This window comes from Rhinolophus sinicus, linkage group LG10 (assembly GCF_036562045.2).
Source record: "Rhinolophus sinicus isolate RSC01 linkage group LG10, ASM3656204v1, whole genome shotgun sequence".
In the NCBI taxonomy this organism is placed as follows: domain Eukaryota; kingdom Metazoa; phylum Chordata; class Mammalia; order Chiroptera; family Rhinolophidae; genus Rhinolophus; species Rhinolophus sinicus.
This window is the reverse complement of record NC_133759.1, coordinates 11540383-11556255: the sequence shown is the minus strand read 5'-3', so window position 1 is coordinate 11556255 and position 15873 is coordinate 11540383. Positions and strand designations below refer to the sequence as shown.

Genomic DNA, 15873 nt, shown 5'->3' with positions numbered 1-15873 from the left:
CAGACCTGCCTCACAGAGTATTGAATCAGTGAGGAAGCATCAGGGAGGGAGCCGTGTGAAGTGATTAGTATTGAGCTGCATACATAGTAGAAAACCAGTAAACATTAGGAATTTGTGCCAGGGCCCCTGAGACCAACCTTACGTTCAGAGATTTGCTTGAGGACTCACAAGACTAATATACAGTCATACTCATGGTCGAAGATTTAGTACAGCGGTCCCCCCTTATCTAAGGGGAATATGTTCTAAGACCCCCCGTGTGAATGCCTGAAACTTCAGCGAGCACTGAGCCCTACATGTGCTGTGCTTTTTCCTATCCGTACATACAGTCCATGGCTTCTCTTTCACATATCCAAATTGCCAGCATCACTTCTCTTGCGCTTTGGCGCCATTGTTAGGTAAAATAAGCGTCACTAGAACACAAGCACGGAGGTACAGTGACAGTCAATCTGATAACCCACATGGCCACTAAGTGACTAATGGGGCTGTTAGTGTGCACAGAGTGGAGACGCAGGACAAAGAATGATTCACATCCTGGAGGAATAATGACGTGAACAATAATAATGGCATGCTATTCAGAAGAGCATGCGATTTAAAACTTAAGAATTGTTTATTTCTGGAATTTTCCATTTAAAATTTTGGGACCACTTTGACCACGGGTAACTGAACTTGCTGAAGGTGAAACCACAGATAACGGGGGACTACAATACAGCAACACAGCAAAGACACACATCTGAATCATAAAGAAGAAGGACACTGGCACAGTCTGGAGGACTCTGTGCAGGTCCCCTTAGGCTCTCCCCCTCCTACGAGAGGTGACACAGAGCACGCTTTCTCCGCCAGCCACAAAAACGCAGCACATGTGTGTGAGGTTCCTGCCCAAGGAAGCCCAGTAGAGTCTCAAGTGACTAACGCTTTGACTTGGGCCTGGTCACGTTGGCAACCTCTGTCCAATAAGTATCACAATCCCAGACTTCTAGAAGGAAAGCAGGTGTTCAGCATAAAGCACGCTGTTTGCACAAACAGTCTAGGTCCCATCAATTACCCTCAGCAGTTAAACGCTGACTGGGAATACACCAGGAGGCAAGATCTAAGATGCCAGCCAAGGGCCATCCTTGCCAGCAGGCCTTTCTAAGGACAGCAGTCTCAGGACTGCTATATTAACTCTCCTGCACAGCATTCTTCTTAGAACTTTAAAATAGGAAATGAAAATTATTGCCAGAGAAAATAAAACTCAAAAAATAAAACAAATTTCCACAACAAAGTTCAGACAGCGTTCACATGTTATTTGCTCTGCAAACACTGGTTTACACACTGTGTCTTACCTATTTAGGTTCAGCTATCCAGTATACAGCACCATGTAGATGATTACGTGTCGGATGGATGGATGGACAGACGGACAAACTAACCAATCAACTTTATGAATTAACTATCTGGAACAACCAACAACTGAAGAGGGAGCAAAATACCTCCACAAAATCCAAGATGTATATTTAAAAATCCATGACATGAAGCAGATGCTTTTCAACTAGGAAACAGGGCCCCAGGCTCTTATTCAGAGTCTATTTACTCTCATTTTGGAAATCAGTATATAACAAGCTTAATTACGCAGTCTCTAAGCCCACAGCCATTAAAAACGAGCCAAGTAAAGGGAGAAGAGGGACCACTACAGAAAGGCAACCTGAGAATTACAAGAAGTGGGACTTGAAAGCATAGGAAAAACAAAAGAAAGCAAACCCAAGAATTCCAAACAGAGAGCAAACAGTCTGGGGAGCATTTAACGTAGAAGAAGCTGCTCATACCTCAGTGGGACCGGAGGGCTCATTACACACCATAATGTTCAAAATGGGAATAGCCAGCCAAGAAAATGTTAAAATAGGTAGAATCTTCTCTTTAAGGAGGCGGGAAATGCCATATTTTAGAAAGTTTTCTTATAAAATATTTTTTAATTATAGCAATTAAAATATTTGTCCGTATATGATAAAAGACAAAATACCAAATCATTCATAACAAAATCATAAATAAAACATTAATAAATCAAAGAGAACAGTATGTTTAAGTATTTAGCACAACCAAGTACAATTAATGTTAGGAATGAAAAAAATCACATTTAGGAAAACAATATATTTTACCATATGAACAAAGCAAAAATCAAGGAAACATCTTCAGAAGCGATAAAATGTATTCATAAAATTTAACATCTAATTCGAACTTTCTTTTAAAAAGGTACAACTCTTAGCATACTAGAGAGAAATCATTATTCCTTTCTCTAATGGTCTTATAAAATAAAAAGCTCTTATCATCCTAAGAAGGAGGTACCCAAGACCACCCTCTGGTTCAATGATTTACTAGAAGGACCCAAAGAACTCAGAAAAGCTGTTATATTTCCAATGATGGTTAATGACCGTGAAAGGATACTGATGAAAGTCAGCAAAGATGAAAGGTTCATGGGGCAGAGTCCAGGAGGGACCAGGCATGAGCTTCCAGCTGTCCTCTACCACTGGAGTTGTGGGGACAGGGCTTAAGGCTCCCAGCAACAATGTGTGACAACATGTGTGGAGTACTGCTAGCCAGGGAAGCTCACGGGAACACTGGTGTCCAGGGTTTTATTAGGGGTCAGTCCCAGAAGCGTGCAGTGCCTGTGTGGCTAACGTTACTCAGTCTCCAGCCCCTAGGAGGTCAAGCTGACCTGGGGTAGTCCAGGGCCCCACCACAATTCCCATTATCAGTGGAAATTATCTGGCATGACTCAAGGCCTGGTGCATACAGAGGCTCTCTTATCAGGCTGGATATTCCACAGGCTCAGACTTATCTTCCAGGAGGCAGACAAGGGCCAGTTTCTTTGTAATGTGTAGGGTTTGAACACCCCACACCTGCTGAGTTAATCCTTCAGGATACTCATCCTTAACAGGGAAACTGAGGCACTGTTAAGAGACAGTGAGGCATTATTAAGAGATAAGAGAAGAATGTGCTCTTCTACTGTTGAGCAGGATATAGCAATTGTCAGCCAGAACATGTCAATGGAAGTGGGGATGCGAAGCTTCTGATGAGTCACCACATACCCCAGATAACCAGCTCCCCTGACTCCCACTCCAGACTGAGCTGAATCACTGAGGACAGGACCACAAGCCTAGGAATTTTAAAAAGCTTCCCACATGATCGCCCTACTCACATCCTTGAATGGAAAGGACAAAAGGAAACATGGACGACTCGTGAGAAATATACTAGAGAAAACAATCTCAAGGGAACTGAAAAATTTGAACTGGTTTCAAATAGACTTAAGAATATGTAGAATCTACATTTTAAAAGAACACACTGATGAAACGTTACTGACTGAAAGACAAATGTCTTGAGGTTGTTTGAGGTTATCTACACTTGAAACATGGCGCTTATGCCAGCCTGTGCATGAGCATTTTCCCAAAGAATATTGTGAAGTTTTTCTTGACTTGGAAAAAGAAGGATACAATTCATAATGGATATGTTTAGAATATAAATATTGACTATATTTTAGGTTAATCAAAGGTAGGTTTGTCACGGTCATCAAGAACAAGCCAAAGGAATGCTGTGATTTGTTAAGCTTGTCTTCTAAAGAGAGACAAAGCAGTCGAACTGATAGCAATTGCATCTCGCAATCCTCTGAAAGCCACTTGGCAGAAAAAACCCAGACCCCTGAAATGGTTTTGAAGGGGAGTGACCAGTGAGGGGCTGGCCCATTTTGATGGACATGGGCTGGAGAGTAGCACTGCAAGTACCCTGAGGCTGGCACACAAGGAGGCCCCTCGAATAAGAGCATGGTGTCCTAAGACCCCAGTCTTCTGCCTCTACGGTCCTTCCCAAATAAGGGGCCTTTGCTAGGCATCAAACAGCTGGTACCCATCCTAAACTCACATGTATCCTAAAGGAGAGAAAACTTCTAAAACAATCACATATTCGGGGAGCCAAGAGATGGAGTCTTCCTTATCTTGTCAAGTGCCTGGAGTAACCAGTGCCCAGTTAGGTAGGCTGGCAGAAAACTGAACCAGGCTATCTAAAGGACTGGATTATTGTGAGAAGCTATTCTGGGGACGTGACCAAAGAATTGGCTGAGTGGAAAGAAGTGCCTGCTTTGTTGGGGAAAGGGTGCAGCACCGTATCATAAATAGGTCCACTCAGCCAGGAGGAAGCCACAAACTCACATTTCACATGTCCATGGAGTGTATGCTGAGAATTTGGAGGGGAAAGAGTGATTCCAGAATATCCAAGAAACTTTAGGGGGAAATGCAATGAGGAAGATTCTAAATAAAAAGCTAAAGTATTTTATAAAACCATGATGGTTATTAAATGTGGGGAGGGATCAAGAATACACATATAAATTTAAAGGAAAGAAAAGTGACACAACATTGGACAAAAAAGTAATCTTAGAAAGGGAGTTAAATAGAATGGGCAGGCCATCTCTTATAAAAGTACACTGCCAATAAAACACCGAAGCAAACAATTTTAACTACATTAGAATACTAAATGAGTTAAACAGTCGCATAATCTTGGGTGAGATCTCTATAGCATGACAACAATGAGAAATCAATCAAAAAATATTTAGAGCTTAAAGGTTTTAAGTATTAAATATTCCTTAATGACAAAACCACCATAAACAAATCGAATTAGGAAAAATTATTTGCAGAATGTTGGTAAAACAAAGACCTAATAGTCTTATTATATAAGAATTATTGCAAACCAATAAACATCCCACCAAAACAAGGACAAAATCCACTTAAGAAGAATATCAATGGCCAAAACGCATGGGGAATGGAATCGACCAACTGCACTCATATCTGAAGGAATGCAAGTTAGCTATAACAAGGTAGAACAAAATAGGTAGTTTCATAAATGGAAGCTGATAGTATAAACTGTTTGCCATCTTTGAAAAAAATTTGCCAAAACATATGAAAAGCCCTTAAAATGTATATAATATTTAACACCGTGATTCTACCTTACCCATTCAACAAAAGGAATAAGTAGGCACCCAAAGATAGACAAGGGTCTCTGTATAATAGCACTATAGTATATAACAGTGAAATACTGGAAAACTCCTAGATGATCAGGAACTGGGAATCGTTTATATGATTTTACTACATTTATAAATGTAGGGGTAAATAAATAGATTACAATACAGTCAATAATAAAATAGTGTTACATACGTATAGCTGTAGATATTCCCAGTATGATGTCTGGGAGTAGGTGGGGTCCAAGGAGGACATGTCAGAAAGGAAACCTCACCGGGAATAAAGAAACCATAAGGGGAGCAGGCAGATGTTAACACAGAATGGTAGGCAGGAGGCCGACACTGAGCATCTTGAATGGCGGGGTAAGTACTGTTAATGCTCCTTTCTAAAACCCATACATGTAAAGGTTTCTGACCAAGAGAATCACATGAGGAAGGCCATGTGATAAAATGCACAGCTAACAGAGTGCGAGATGGATTCAGGCTGAAAGAGCTCAGCGGTGGGCTGTGTGGAGCTGGACACAGAGGACGCTGCCAAACAGCAAAGGCACATGGAGGCGGCTTCACCTCTGAAGACAGCTGAGGACTTTCTCCGGACAGTTAGTAAGTACCCTGCTCTTTGGGGCATTTTCTGTACTGTCATCTCCAAAATTTGAACTAGGTAATATCTTTAGTCAACTCCAAAATTCTATAAAGTGAGAGTATAAATCAAATAGTTGTGTCTTGAGAACTTTCCTGCGTTGTGATTTTATGTGACCTGATTTCTATGTGACACTCTGTTGTCTTGCAGGAATGAAAGCATAGATACTCAAGGACGTAAGAAGTTAAATGGATACACAAGTGGGTGGAGAAATAGATGGGTGGATGGATGGATGGGTAGATGGATAGATGATTAGATAGATAGATAGATAGATAGATAGATAGATAGATAGATAGATAGATAGATAGATAGATAGATAGACTTTCTAAGTGAAAGAAAGATAGGTATGACTTCAAAGTAAGTGGTAAATTTAATCCCAGACATAAGCCCTCATCTCTTCTGGACTCTTCAATAAAATCAATAGCAAATTTTCATTATAAAAGCTTGAAAGGCTAAAAGAAACAACTTCAAAAAAATCAATAAAGTTTATAAAATATTATTCAAAGTACTGGATTGCCATAATTATCCTGATTCAGCGAGATGAAAGAATATTTATCCTTATCTAACTCCCAATTTAGATTTCTATAGGTTGTACCCCTAAAGGAGGGAAAAAATCACTACACCTAAATGCACTGATTTAGGTACACAGTCAAAACATACAAGGATTATGTAAAAGGAAAACACCAGAATATTATGATGCTTCTTTCTGATGCAAAAAAATTGTGAATTAAATATTAGCTGCAAAAAAATCATCTAAACAAAGGCTAAAAATGAAATACTGCTTTCTATTCTGATTGCCATCAAAGATGGCCAAGTTCATGCCTATTTTAATATAGAATACTGTAGTTAAGGGAGACAAAAATACAACACAGAACCATCTGAATGTCCCTTGAACCACTGGCACAGAAATCAAACTCATAACTTTTGCTGGACATTATTCCAAAGATAGATAAACGACTCTACAGTGCATTGCCATCTAAAGGATAAGACAATTCCAGTTTGTACGGAATAGCCCTTTCCCAGATTCTGAAAAACAAAGCCTCAACAATTTATGAAGTCATTATGGCCCTGATCATTGTACAGGACCCAAGAGAAGAACTGAAAAAGAAAGCCAGTAGTCATTTTCCCCAGGAGAGAAATGCCAAACGCCATGGTGTCATAAACACATTAGCACATTCATATCAGCATCAGCTCTTTTCAATACAAAACACCCAAAGCTGAAAGAAAATATGGAAACTAAAGCACTTGGTGGCAACGTGGTTCCAGTCCACCAAAGGCAAATTGCACAGCGAGTGTCCCCAGGGCCTGTACCTCACTGAAAGCCTTCCTGCCTGTCCTACTATAGCCCCTCCCTCATTCCCCTCACTGTCATCCTCTGTCCCCTCACACTGCTTCCGGTTGTATTTTCCTTCACAGAACTCACAATCAATGGAGACCACCTTACATATTTATGTGTAATGTTGTAAGTGCACTTCGGGGCAGGGCCTCCATCCTGCTCACCACAGCATCCCCAGCGCCTGGTACGTGGAAGTCGCCCAATGTGTATTTACTGAATGAATTAACTTAGGAATGAACAAAGGGAGGGAGGACGGAAGGGTTTCAAACCTCATATGCACAATCACAAAATGTAGCACAAATTGCATTATTTACATTTGTATTATAAAATTTCCTCTTCCCCACGAGTAGTGGTGCAGTTCTCTCAGGGAAGGATCTAGCCTGATTTACAGTCAAATATTGAAAGAAAAATGTCCTCACCATATGTAACAAGCCTCAGAAAAAAAGGTTCAGTCCGCAGAAGACTACTTTCAGTACCAAGATTTCATTGATAATGACTTTGATATTAAACTTCTGAGAGGTGCCAATTTTAATTAATAAGGTCACTCTGGGATTAAGTTCCATTAAATATTTCCTCTTCTCTTCTGAATGAACCTTTAAATTAAATTCTGTCCCTCTGCTCAAAAAAAAAAAAATTCATGGTAATTTTCTGAGTATGTGTGGGTTATCTTTCTTCCCAGAAGAAAACTTTTTCTCATTAATCATATAGATAACTCAATTATGTTTCTGGTATTCCAACTATAGTGAAGAAAGGAAGAGAAACTGAAAGAAGGAAGGACAGGAGAAAGTGAGGGCACACACACCAAGTTAATACCAGGGCCAAGATTCAAATACAAATATATTCTAATCACAAAACCCAGACTACCAACAGCCAATATCACCAACTTTAATAAGCAGAGAGTGTTTTCAAGCTGGTGGCAGAAGAGGAAGTCAGAGAGATTGCAAGCACGAGCGAGGTAAGACAGCACAGAAACAAGGACTTTGGTCCTGCAGCTGTGTGGTCCCCAAAATATGTCCACGTCCTAACCCTTGGGACCTGTAAATGGGACCTTATTTGTAGAAAATGTAGTTAAGGATCCCGAGATAAGATTATTTAGGGCAGGCCCTAAATAAAATGACAGGTGTTCTTGTAAGACAAAGGCAGAGGCAAATTTGAGACAGACACCAGGGGAGACGGCCGTGTGAAGAAAGAGGCAGGGACTGGAGGGGTGCAGCCACAAACCAAGGACTGCAGGCAGCCGTCAGAAGCTAGGAGAGAGGAAGGGATTCCACCTCAGAGTCTCCAAAGAGCACCAACCCAGCTGACACCTTGATTTCAGACTCCTGGCCCCCTGAACTCTGAAAGAATAAATTTCTGTTGTTTTAAGCCAGCTGGTCTGTGGCCATTTGTTACAGCAGCCCTAAGAAACTAATATAAACTGCAAGCAACCATTCTGCCAACAACTTGAATGAGCTCAGAAAAAGATTTCTCCCAGGCCTTCAGACAAGGACTCACCCCAGCAGACAGATACCTACCTGATTTCAGCGGCGTAAGATCCTGAGCAAAGAACCAAGTCACACTGTGTCGGGCTTCTGACCTAACAGGGGGCGACCTAACAAACAGATGTTGATTAAAGCCACTGAGTTTGAGTTAAATTTGTCATTTATCAACAGAAAATGAATAGAATACTTAGAGTTTAATTTTCTTGTATTACGTTAGCTAATATGTTAAAAGATTTGATGGTGAGCATCCTTTCCTCATTCCTGACATGAATGGAAATGCCCTTGAGTAGTAAGTCTTTCAAAATTGTGATCAGAGGTACACTAGCATTCTGGGAGATGTTAATAGGTAGGCCGTGTGAAATCATGTCCTAAGGTCACATAACATTGAGTAACCCTGAGCTTCAGAATGCTAAATGGGTAAATTGTGAAACTTAAAAGCAAAGAAATAAACTTAAAAGCACATGGAATGTTTCAGAAAAAACATGTGCTCCACGACAGGTTTATGCACATCACGTGGGCCCCCAATTTAAGGAGGGTGGTTTCAATATTCATCTGACTTATGTGTAAGTAAGTGTTTTCACTTGCATGACTTATAAACTTCTTCAGTTAAAAAAAAATTATTAACTACTGAAATATGTGGCTACCACGATGGTACATTCCATAAAGGCAGAGGCTTTGCCTATCTTGTTCATTATTATTAAATTCCCAGCAACTAGAAATAGGCCAGTGAAATAAGATGTATTCAATTAGTAGCGGTGAATAAATGGGCTGATGAAGATGGAAAACATTCTCTCCCAAGCTTATTTCGCGTCACTCTCACAGGCACATATCTGCTGGAAAGAAGCTGGTCTGCCTACTGCCCACGGCTCTGCCTCCCACACCTCTGCTCACCCCATTCCTGCATGGGGTGCCCACTCCTTTTCTATCCAATCATACCCAGGTTTCAAAGTCTAACTCGAAAACCAGTTCTCTATAAATAGTATGATAATCCTCCACATAAAAAAGGCACTAAGCAAATACTAGTAACTAAAGTTCATCTCTTCTGAAAGCGAAGTATGTACACCAAGAAGAAGTCATGAATCTTTGATACTAATTCATCAATTTACAAAGTAAGCAAGTCATTCATGGTATTTCTGATAGATGTGGTGATGGCTAATTTTATGTGTCAACTTGACTGGGCCACAGGATACCCAGACATCTGGTCATACGTTGTTCTGGTGTGTCTGTGAGGGTTTCTGGATGAGGTGAATGAATGACTGAGTCAGTGGACTGAGTAAAGCAGACTGCTCTCCCTAATGTGGGTGGTCTTCAACAAGTAAATTGAAGACCTAAACAGAACAAAAGACAGAGGAAGACAGAACTCCCTCGGTGCCAACTGCCTAGAGCTGGGACGCTGGTCTTTTGCTGCCTTTGGACTGAAACATCGGCCCTTCTTGGATCTCCAGCCTGCCAGCTTCCAGACTGGTACTAATACCATCAGTTCTCCTGGTTCTCAGGCCTTAGAACTCAAACTGGAACCATACCATTCGCTCTCCTGGCTCTCCAGCATGTGGACTGCAGATCTTGGGGCTTCTCAGCCTCCATAATCTTGTGAGCCAATTCCTTAAAATAAATCTCTTTCTCTATATACGAGTACATATGCATCCTGTTGGCTCTGTTTCTCTGAGAGCCGTAACTAACAGTTTTTTTAATAAGATATTTACTCTTACAACTGAGTTTTCATTCATATCACACAACCGTTCCGATAAGCACCTGGAACCCAGGTCTTACATGGTATTTAACAAGATTAAATTATTACGCTTCCTGAAAATTTTTCCAGAGCTATTAGAAATGACATCCACTCTTTCTCTAAGATCACTGCCCAGGAGCCATTTAACTACCAACAAGAACCTCTATGAAAACAAAGCCATGGAGACGCAGGCAGAGTAGATGGATGGTGAGACACATACACACAGTTCTGTAGAAATAAACTCAAATCCCTGAATCCAGTTATATTTGATGCCAGCACAAGTCTTGGACTTCTCAGTTATATGAGCAAATAATTATTTTCCAAGTTAGAGTTGAGGTTATTGTTTACAAATAAAATACTCTTAACATAACACTTTTGTGCAAAAACTGGGGAGCCATGAAAAGATGGTCACCTTCTCTTTATCCAAAATATTAACGTCAAAAAAGGATTAAAACTTTAACAAAATTAAAAGTACTGACATTAATATGTCTACAGTAGTCCCCCCTTATCCACAGATTCATTTTCCATGGGTTTAGTTACCTGCGGCCAACAGCAGTCTGAAAATATTAAATAAAAAATTCCAGAAATAATTCGTAAGTTGTCAATCGCACAACATTCTGGAATAGCTAATGATATCTCACGCAATCCTGTCCCATCCCATCCCAGACGTGAATCATCCCTTTGTCCAACATGTCCTGTTAGTCTCCTATTAGTCACTTAGTAGCCACCTTGGTTATCAGAGCAAATGTCACAGTATTGCAGTGCTTGTGCCCAAGTCACCCTTATTTTACTTAATTATGGCCCCAAAGTGCAAGAGTGGTGATGCTGGTACCTTGGACACACCAAAGAGCAACTATAAAGTGCTTCTTTAAGTGACAAAAGGTGAAAGTTCTTGACTTAATTTTAAAAAAAAAAAAATTTATGCTGAGGTTGCTAAAATCTATGGTAAGAACAAATCTTACATCTGTGAAATTACAAAGGAGAAAGAAGTTTGCAGTTTTGCTGTCACACCTCAAACTGCAAATTCTGGCCACAGTGAGTGAGATGTGCTTAGTTAAGATGGACAAAGTATTAAATCTGTGGATGGAAGACATGAACAGACGTGTTCAGAGTGATGGCAACATGTTACGTCAGAAAGCGCTGAGCCCGTACAAAGACTTCATGAAGGGATCCCCTGAAACAAGTGACACCACGCCATTTACTGCAAGTACAGGTAGCTACACAGATACAGGAATAGGTTTGGACGGAATAATATCCAAGTTACTGGAGCGACTGCGTCTGCCGATGGGAGGTTGCTGCACATTTCTAGCAGGACTGAAGCAGTGGGCAATGGTTCGGGGCTCTCCTAGGTTTCAGACTTCCGCTGGGGGTCTTGGAACTTAGTCCCTTTGGATAAAGGGGGACACTGCCTTTTATAAATTGAATTAGATGCCACATAGTTCCTATGAACTCTGGAATCGTCATAACTTTAAGCCATTATAGTTACATGCTCAATGGAGAACATGAGTTTTCCATTATTAGCAAGTCTGAACTTACAATACTGACAGTTATCGTCAAAGAACAAACTCCTTGCAAAAGTTTCTAGTTTTCCAGAGTCAAAGTTAAATGAATACATCACTTATCTTTTATTTTTTTAAATTTTTGCATAACACTTACTGAGCCCTCACTATACATGCCAGGTATGCACAATCAACATTATGTACTCAATGGCCACTTCACGTCCATGAAGGATGTGCTATTACTACTACTGTCCCATTACAATCTTCATTTTAAAGGATAATAGGAGAGATTATAATAATGGACCTAATAATAACAGCAGTAATGCTAAACATTTGCTAAATGTCCCACACACTATACTAAATGTGTTACAAGCAGTATCCTATTTAATCCTCACAATTTTCTTCTGAGTGAGGTAGTATTATCCCCATTCTATAGATGAGAAAAATGAGGCTTAGAGAATGAAATGCGGAGCCCAGGCCTGCAGTTCACATCAGAATCAGTGCACAAGCTTTGAAAACATCCCCATCACATCCCAATAAATCCCAAACGATTATCCAAAGTGCATTTCAAGTTGCTTAATGAGAACCTGAACCCATCTGCATTATTTTCGTTCTTGAATTGCCATGTGGTTTACATTTCGTATTTTCCTCACTAATTCCTCATCTCCAGAAAAGGTAAAATATACATTAAAGGGAATACATTTTATGTACTCCAGCTCAAATGAATAAAACAGGAGCACTGAATTGGAGATTTAGCACTTTTTATTTTACAAGCTGTTCCAAAAGTGGGCAAACTTCAGACATGAAGAAATTTTATTTCACATTCACATGCATGTCACCAAGCTATTTCTCCACTGTGAAGTCCCACTGGACGGAATCCTGTCCCCACTGCGGGAGGACAGCTCAGGTCCGGAAAAACGCTTCTCTACAAGTTGTTAGAGAGCAGATATCCAAAGCATGTATTTTTAAAATCATATTTTGCACAAAAAACTACATTTTAGGCATCTTCTTACCAAAAAGATGCATATGATTACACAAAAATTGTTTAGGAGTGTGAGATGGCACTGAAAGCATTAAATAATCCCATGACACAAGGTTCTAACCTTGTGTTTACCCACGTAAGTACAAACCATACACATACACTCATATACAGTCCTGGGCCACTTAACGACAGGGGTACGTCCAGAGAAATTCACTGTCAGGTGATCTCATCGTTGTGTGAACATCCCAGAGTGACTGACACACCTGGATGGTCCAGCCTGCTCCACACCTGGGCTGCCGGGGGAGCCTATAATTGCTCCTCGGCTACAAGGCCGTACGGCACGTTACTGTACAAAACAGCACGAGATCAGATCTCTGTGGTCATCTTACTGCATGTTTGCTATGTGAGCAATGGAGTAAAAGGAATATAACCTCTGTCTGTTAATTAATACAGTACTTGTTCTACCACCAAAATACACACACACACACACACACACACGAGGTCTGACAATTAAGTTTGTGAAATTATTGCAACAATGTTGCTGTTTTTGATATCAGAGGGATTAGTCATTATGAATTTGTACCAACTGGACAAACACTTAACCAAGTTGACTATCTGGAAGTGCTGAAAAGACTGCATGGAAAAGTTCGACAACCTGAACTTTCGCCAACAATTCATGGCTCTTGCATCATGACAATGCACCAGCTCACACGGCACTGTCTGTGAGGGAGCTTTCAGCCAGTAAACAAATAACTGTATTGGAACGTTCTCCCTGTTCACCTGATCTGGCCCCCAGTGACTTCTTTCTTTACCCAAAGATAAAGGAAATATTGAAAGGAAGACATTTTGATGACATTCAGGACATGTAGGGTAATTTGATGACAGCTCTGATGGCCATTCCAGAAAAAGAGTTCCAAAATTGCTTTGAAGGGTGGACTGGGTGCTGGCATCAGCACATAGCTTCCCAAAGGGAGTGTTTCTAAGGTGACCATAGTGATATTCAGCAATGAGGTATGTAGCACTTTTTCTAGGATGAGTTTGTGAACTTCATTGTCAGACTTCGTGTGTGTGTGTGTGTGTGTGTGTGTGAGTGTGTGTGTGTGTGTGTGTGTGTCTCCTGTTTGTAACTAAACTTACTTTCCATTCCAAGAGTTTTTTGGGGGGAGGAAGATTTCTTTCCATCGCTATTATTTCTGACCAGGGACAGCAAAAGTCCCAATTTCATCTCCCAGAAGTCTTGTAATGCTGACCTTGAGTAATAAACCTCACCCCTCAAGCCATGAACACCTTTAACTGTGCGTAGCCTCAGAGTCATGTGCCTTGTGGAAAACAGAAAAAGCTCTAAACGGAAGATTTGGAAGATGGACTGAGATCCCCCCAGGTCCTATTCAGGATGGTAGTTCCTGCCTCTGTGTCTAGACCCCTTAGCAGTAAGTACACAAGCACAGGATGTGATGAATATATGGACACCGAGGCCTCAACGCCATCCATGCACCTAGTTTTAGAGAAGCATCCTGGACACCCTGCACGTCTCTGTGCGAGTGCAGCGCATAGTACTTACTGGGGAAGTAAGACGTCTCTGACGAGAGCCAGAAGACTGCTGTCAGGATCGACATTCGCCTCCTTCTTGCCATCGCCAACCTCCTGGTTCACGAGCAGAGATGTGGTTTCTGAGAGCAACCGCAAGCTGAAGAGTCTCCATTCCACTTGAAAGGGAAAAAAATGCCGAGAATGTGACTACACGGAGATAGAATGAAAACAGAATGTATAACTGATGGAATGCTCGTTGATGTGGTCACTTACCATTTTGGCTTTGAACCAAGGAGACCAAGGGTGGCAGGATATAATCAACAACCTAAAAGAACAGATATTAAAGACTTGGTTCAAATCTGCAAACACAAAACCACTATCAACCACTATCTATGCTTTTTTTCCACTGACAGAATCACTAATCAAAGGAGTTAAAAGAAAATCAACAGCTAAATTTACCCTGGATTTAAAGTCTGCGTGACATTTAATAAACCACCAAGCTTATGTAATTCTGAAAAAGTCCTCAGGTCAAAATGACATTATGATCATCAAAACAGTAATTTATCAAAACCATCAAGATTCCTGAAAGGAACTTTAGTATATAATGCAAACTCTGATATGCATGGGTTGATATTAAACCATCAAATTAATAATATATGAGCTGGTGATCATTACTCAAGTTTAAGATAAACAATGATCAAAATCAAAATTTGGGGGCAAAAAGAGACACAGTCCTCATGTTTCATCAAATACATCAAAGAGCTATGACAAATTAATCTTGGTTAATTTTAGAAATAGATTCAAAAGATGTAAATTCACTGTACAACACCCCTGTGATTTCCTAGATATATCAGACAGAGCACAAGCAAATACGATTTGAAACCTCTGAAATAACAAGTTCTTTCCCCAAATGAAAATGGACAATGGAGAAAGGACAAAGCTCTTCCACTCTAATTTTGACATTCTATCTCATTTGATGAGCTATTTTGGGGACAATAAACAAAATTCCTGTTGTTTATAACTGAATTCATTCCTGATTTTAAGAATGTATTTGTTCTCTCTACTCTGATAAAAAGGCAGAAGAAGCTGTTCACAGCCCAACAACACCATCTTGCTGTCCAAGCCGATGAAATGATGACAAGTACAGGTAAAGATCTCCACACCTGGGTGGTGGTAACCTGTGCTAGCCCCACTTCAAGTAATAAGCTTATAGTTAATAGCATATCTAGATATGTGTACAAGAACCCTAAGAACCAGGGGTGTTTGTATACCCTCTTCCATTAAGCGAGGTCACATCACTTGAAGCACAGACATCATGCTCCACTAAGAAATTTTGAGAAGTTGCGAAATATTAGAAATGACCTAAATGACCAAACACAGGACATGGGTGTAACAACCTATGGTATACACACAACTGAAAAAGCAACAATAACGGAAAAACCAAAAGAGCAACATGTTACCTTTTGTATAAGAAAGAAGGGGGAATAAGAAAATGTTCTCTTCACACACAAAAAAGAAACATTAAAGGGATACGCCAGAAAACAATGCAGTTGGTTCCCTGTAAGAGGGGAGAAGATACGATGGAAGAGTGACGGGGCAGGAGGGATCTATATCCAGGGGAAGGAAATGACACTTCTCTGCGTACATTTTCTCTATGGTCCTGACTTTTGGAATCAAGTTAATCTACATATTCAAAACAAT

At 40.4% G+C, this 15873-nt stretch overlaps 1 protein-coding gene across 1 annotated transcript in view; it reads right to left on the bottom strand.

Moving 5' to 3' along the window:
• ULK4 (unc-51 like kinase 4) overlaps positions 1-15873 on the bottom strand; it is a 650099-nt gene that overhangs the window by 498742 nt on the left and 135484 nt on the right. The window contains exons 28-29 of the mRNA XM_074312876.1: positions 14446-14497; positions 14204-14348 (exon numbers count right to left, since the gene is read on the bottom strand). Coding sequence (XP_074168977.1) covers positions 14204-14348; positions 14446-14497 — 197 coding nt within the window. The remainder of the gene's footprint in view (positions 1-14203; positions 14349-14445; positions 14498-15873) is intronic.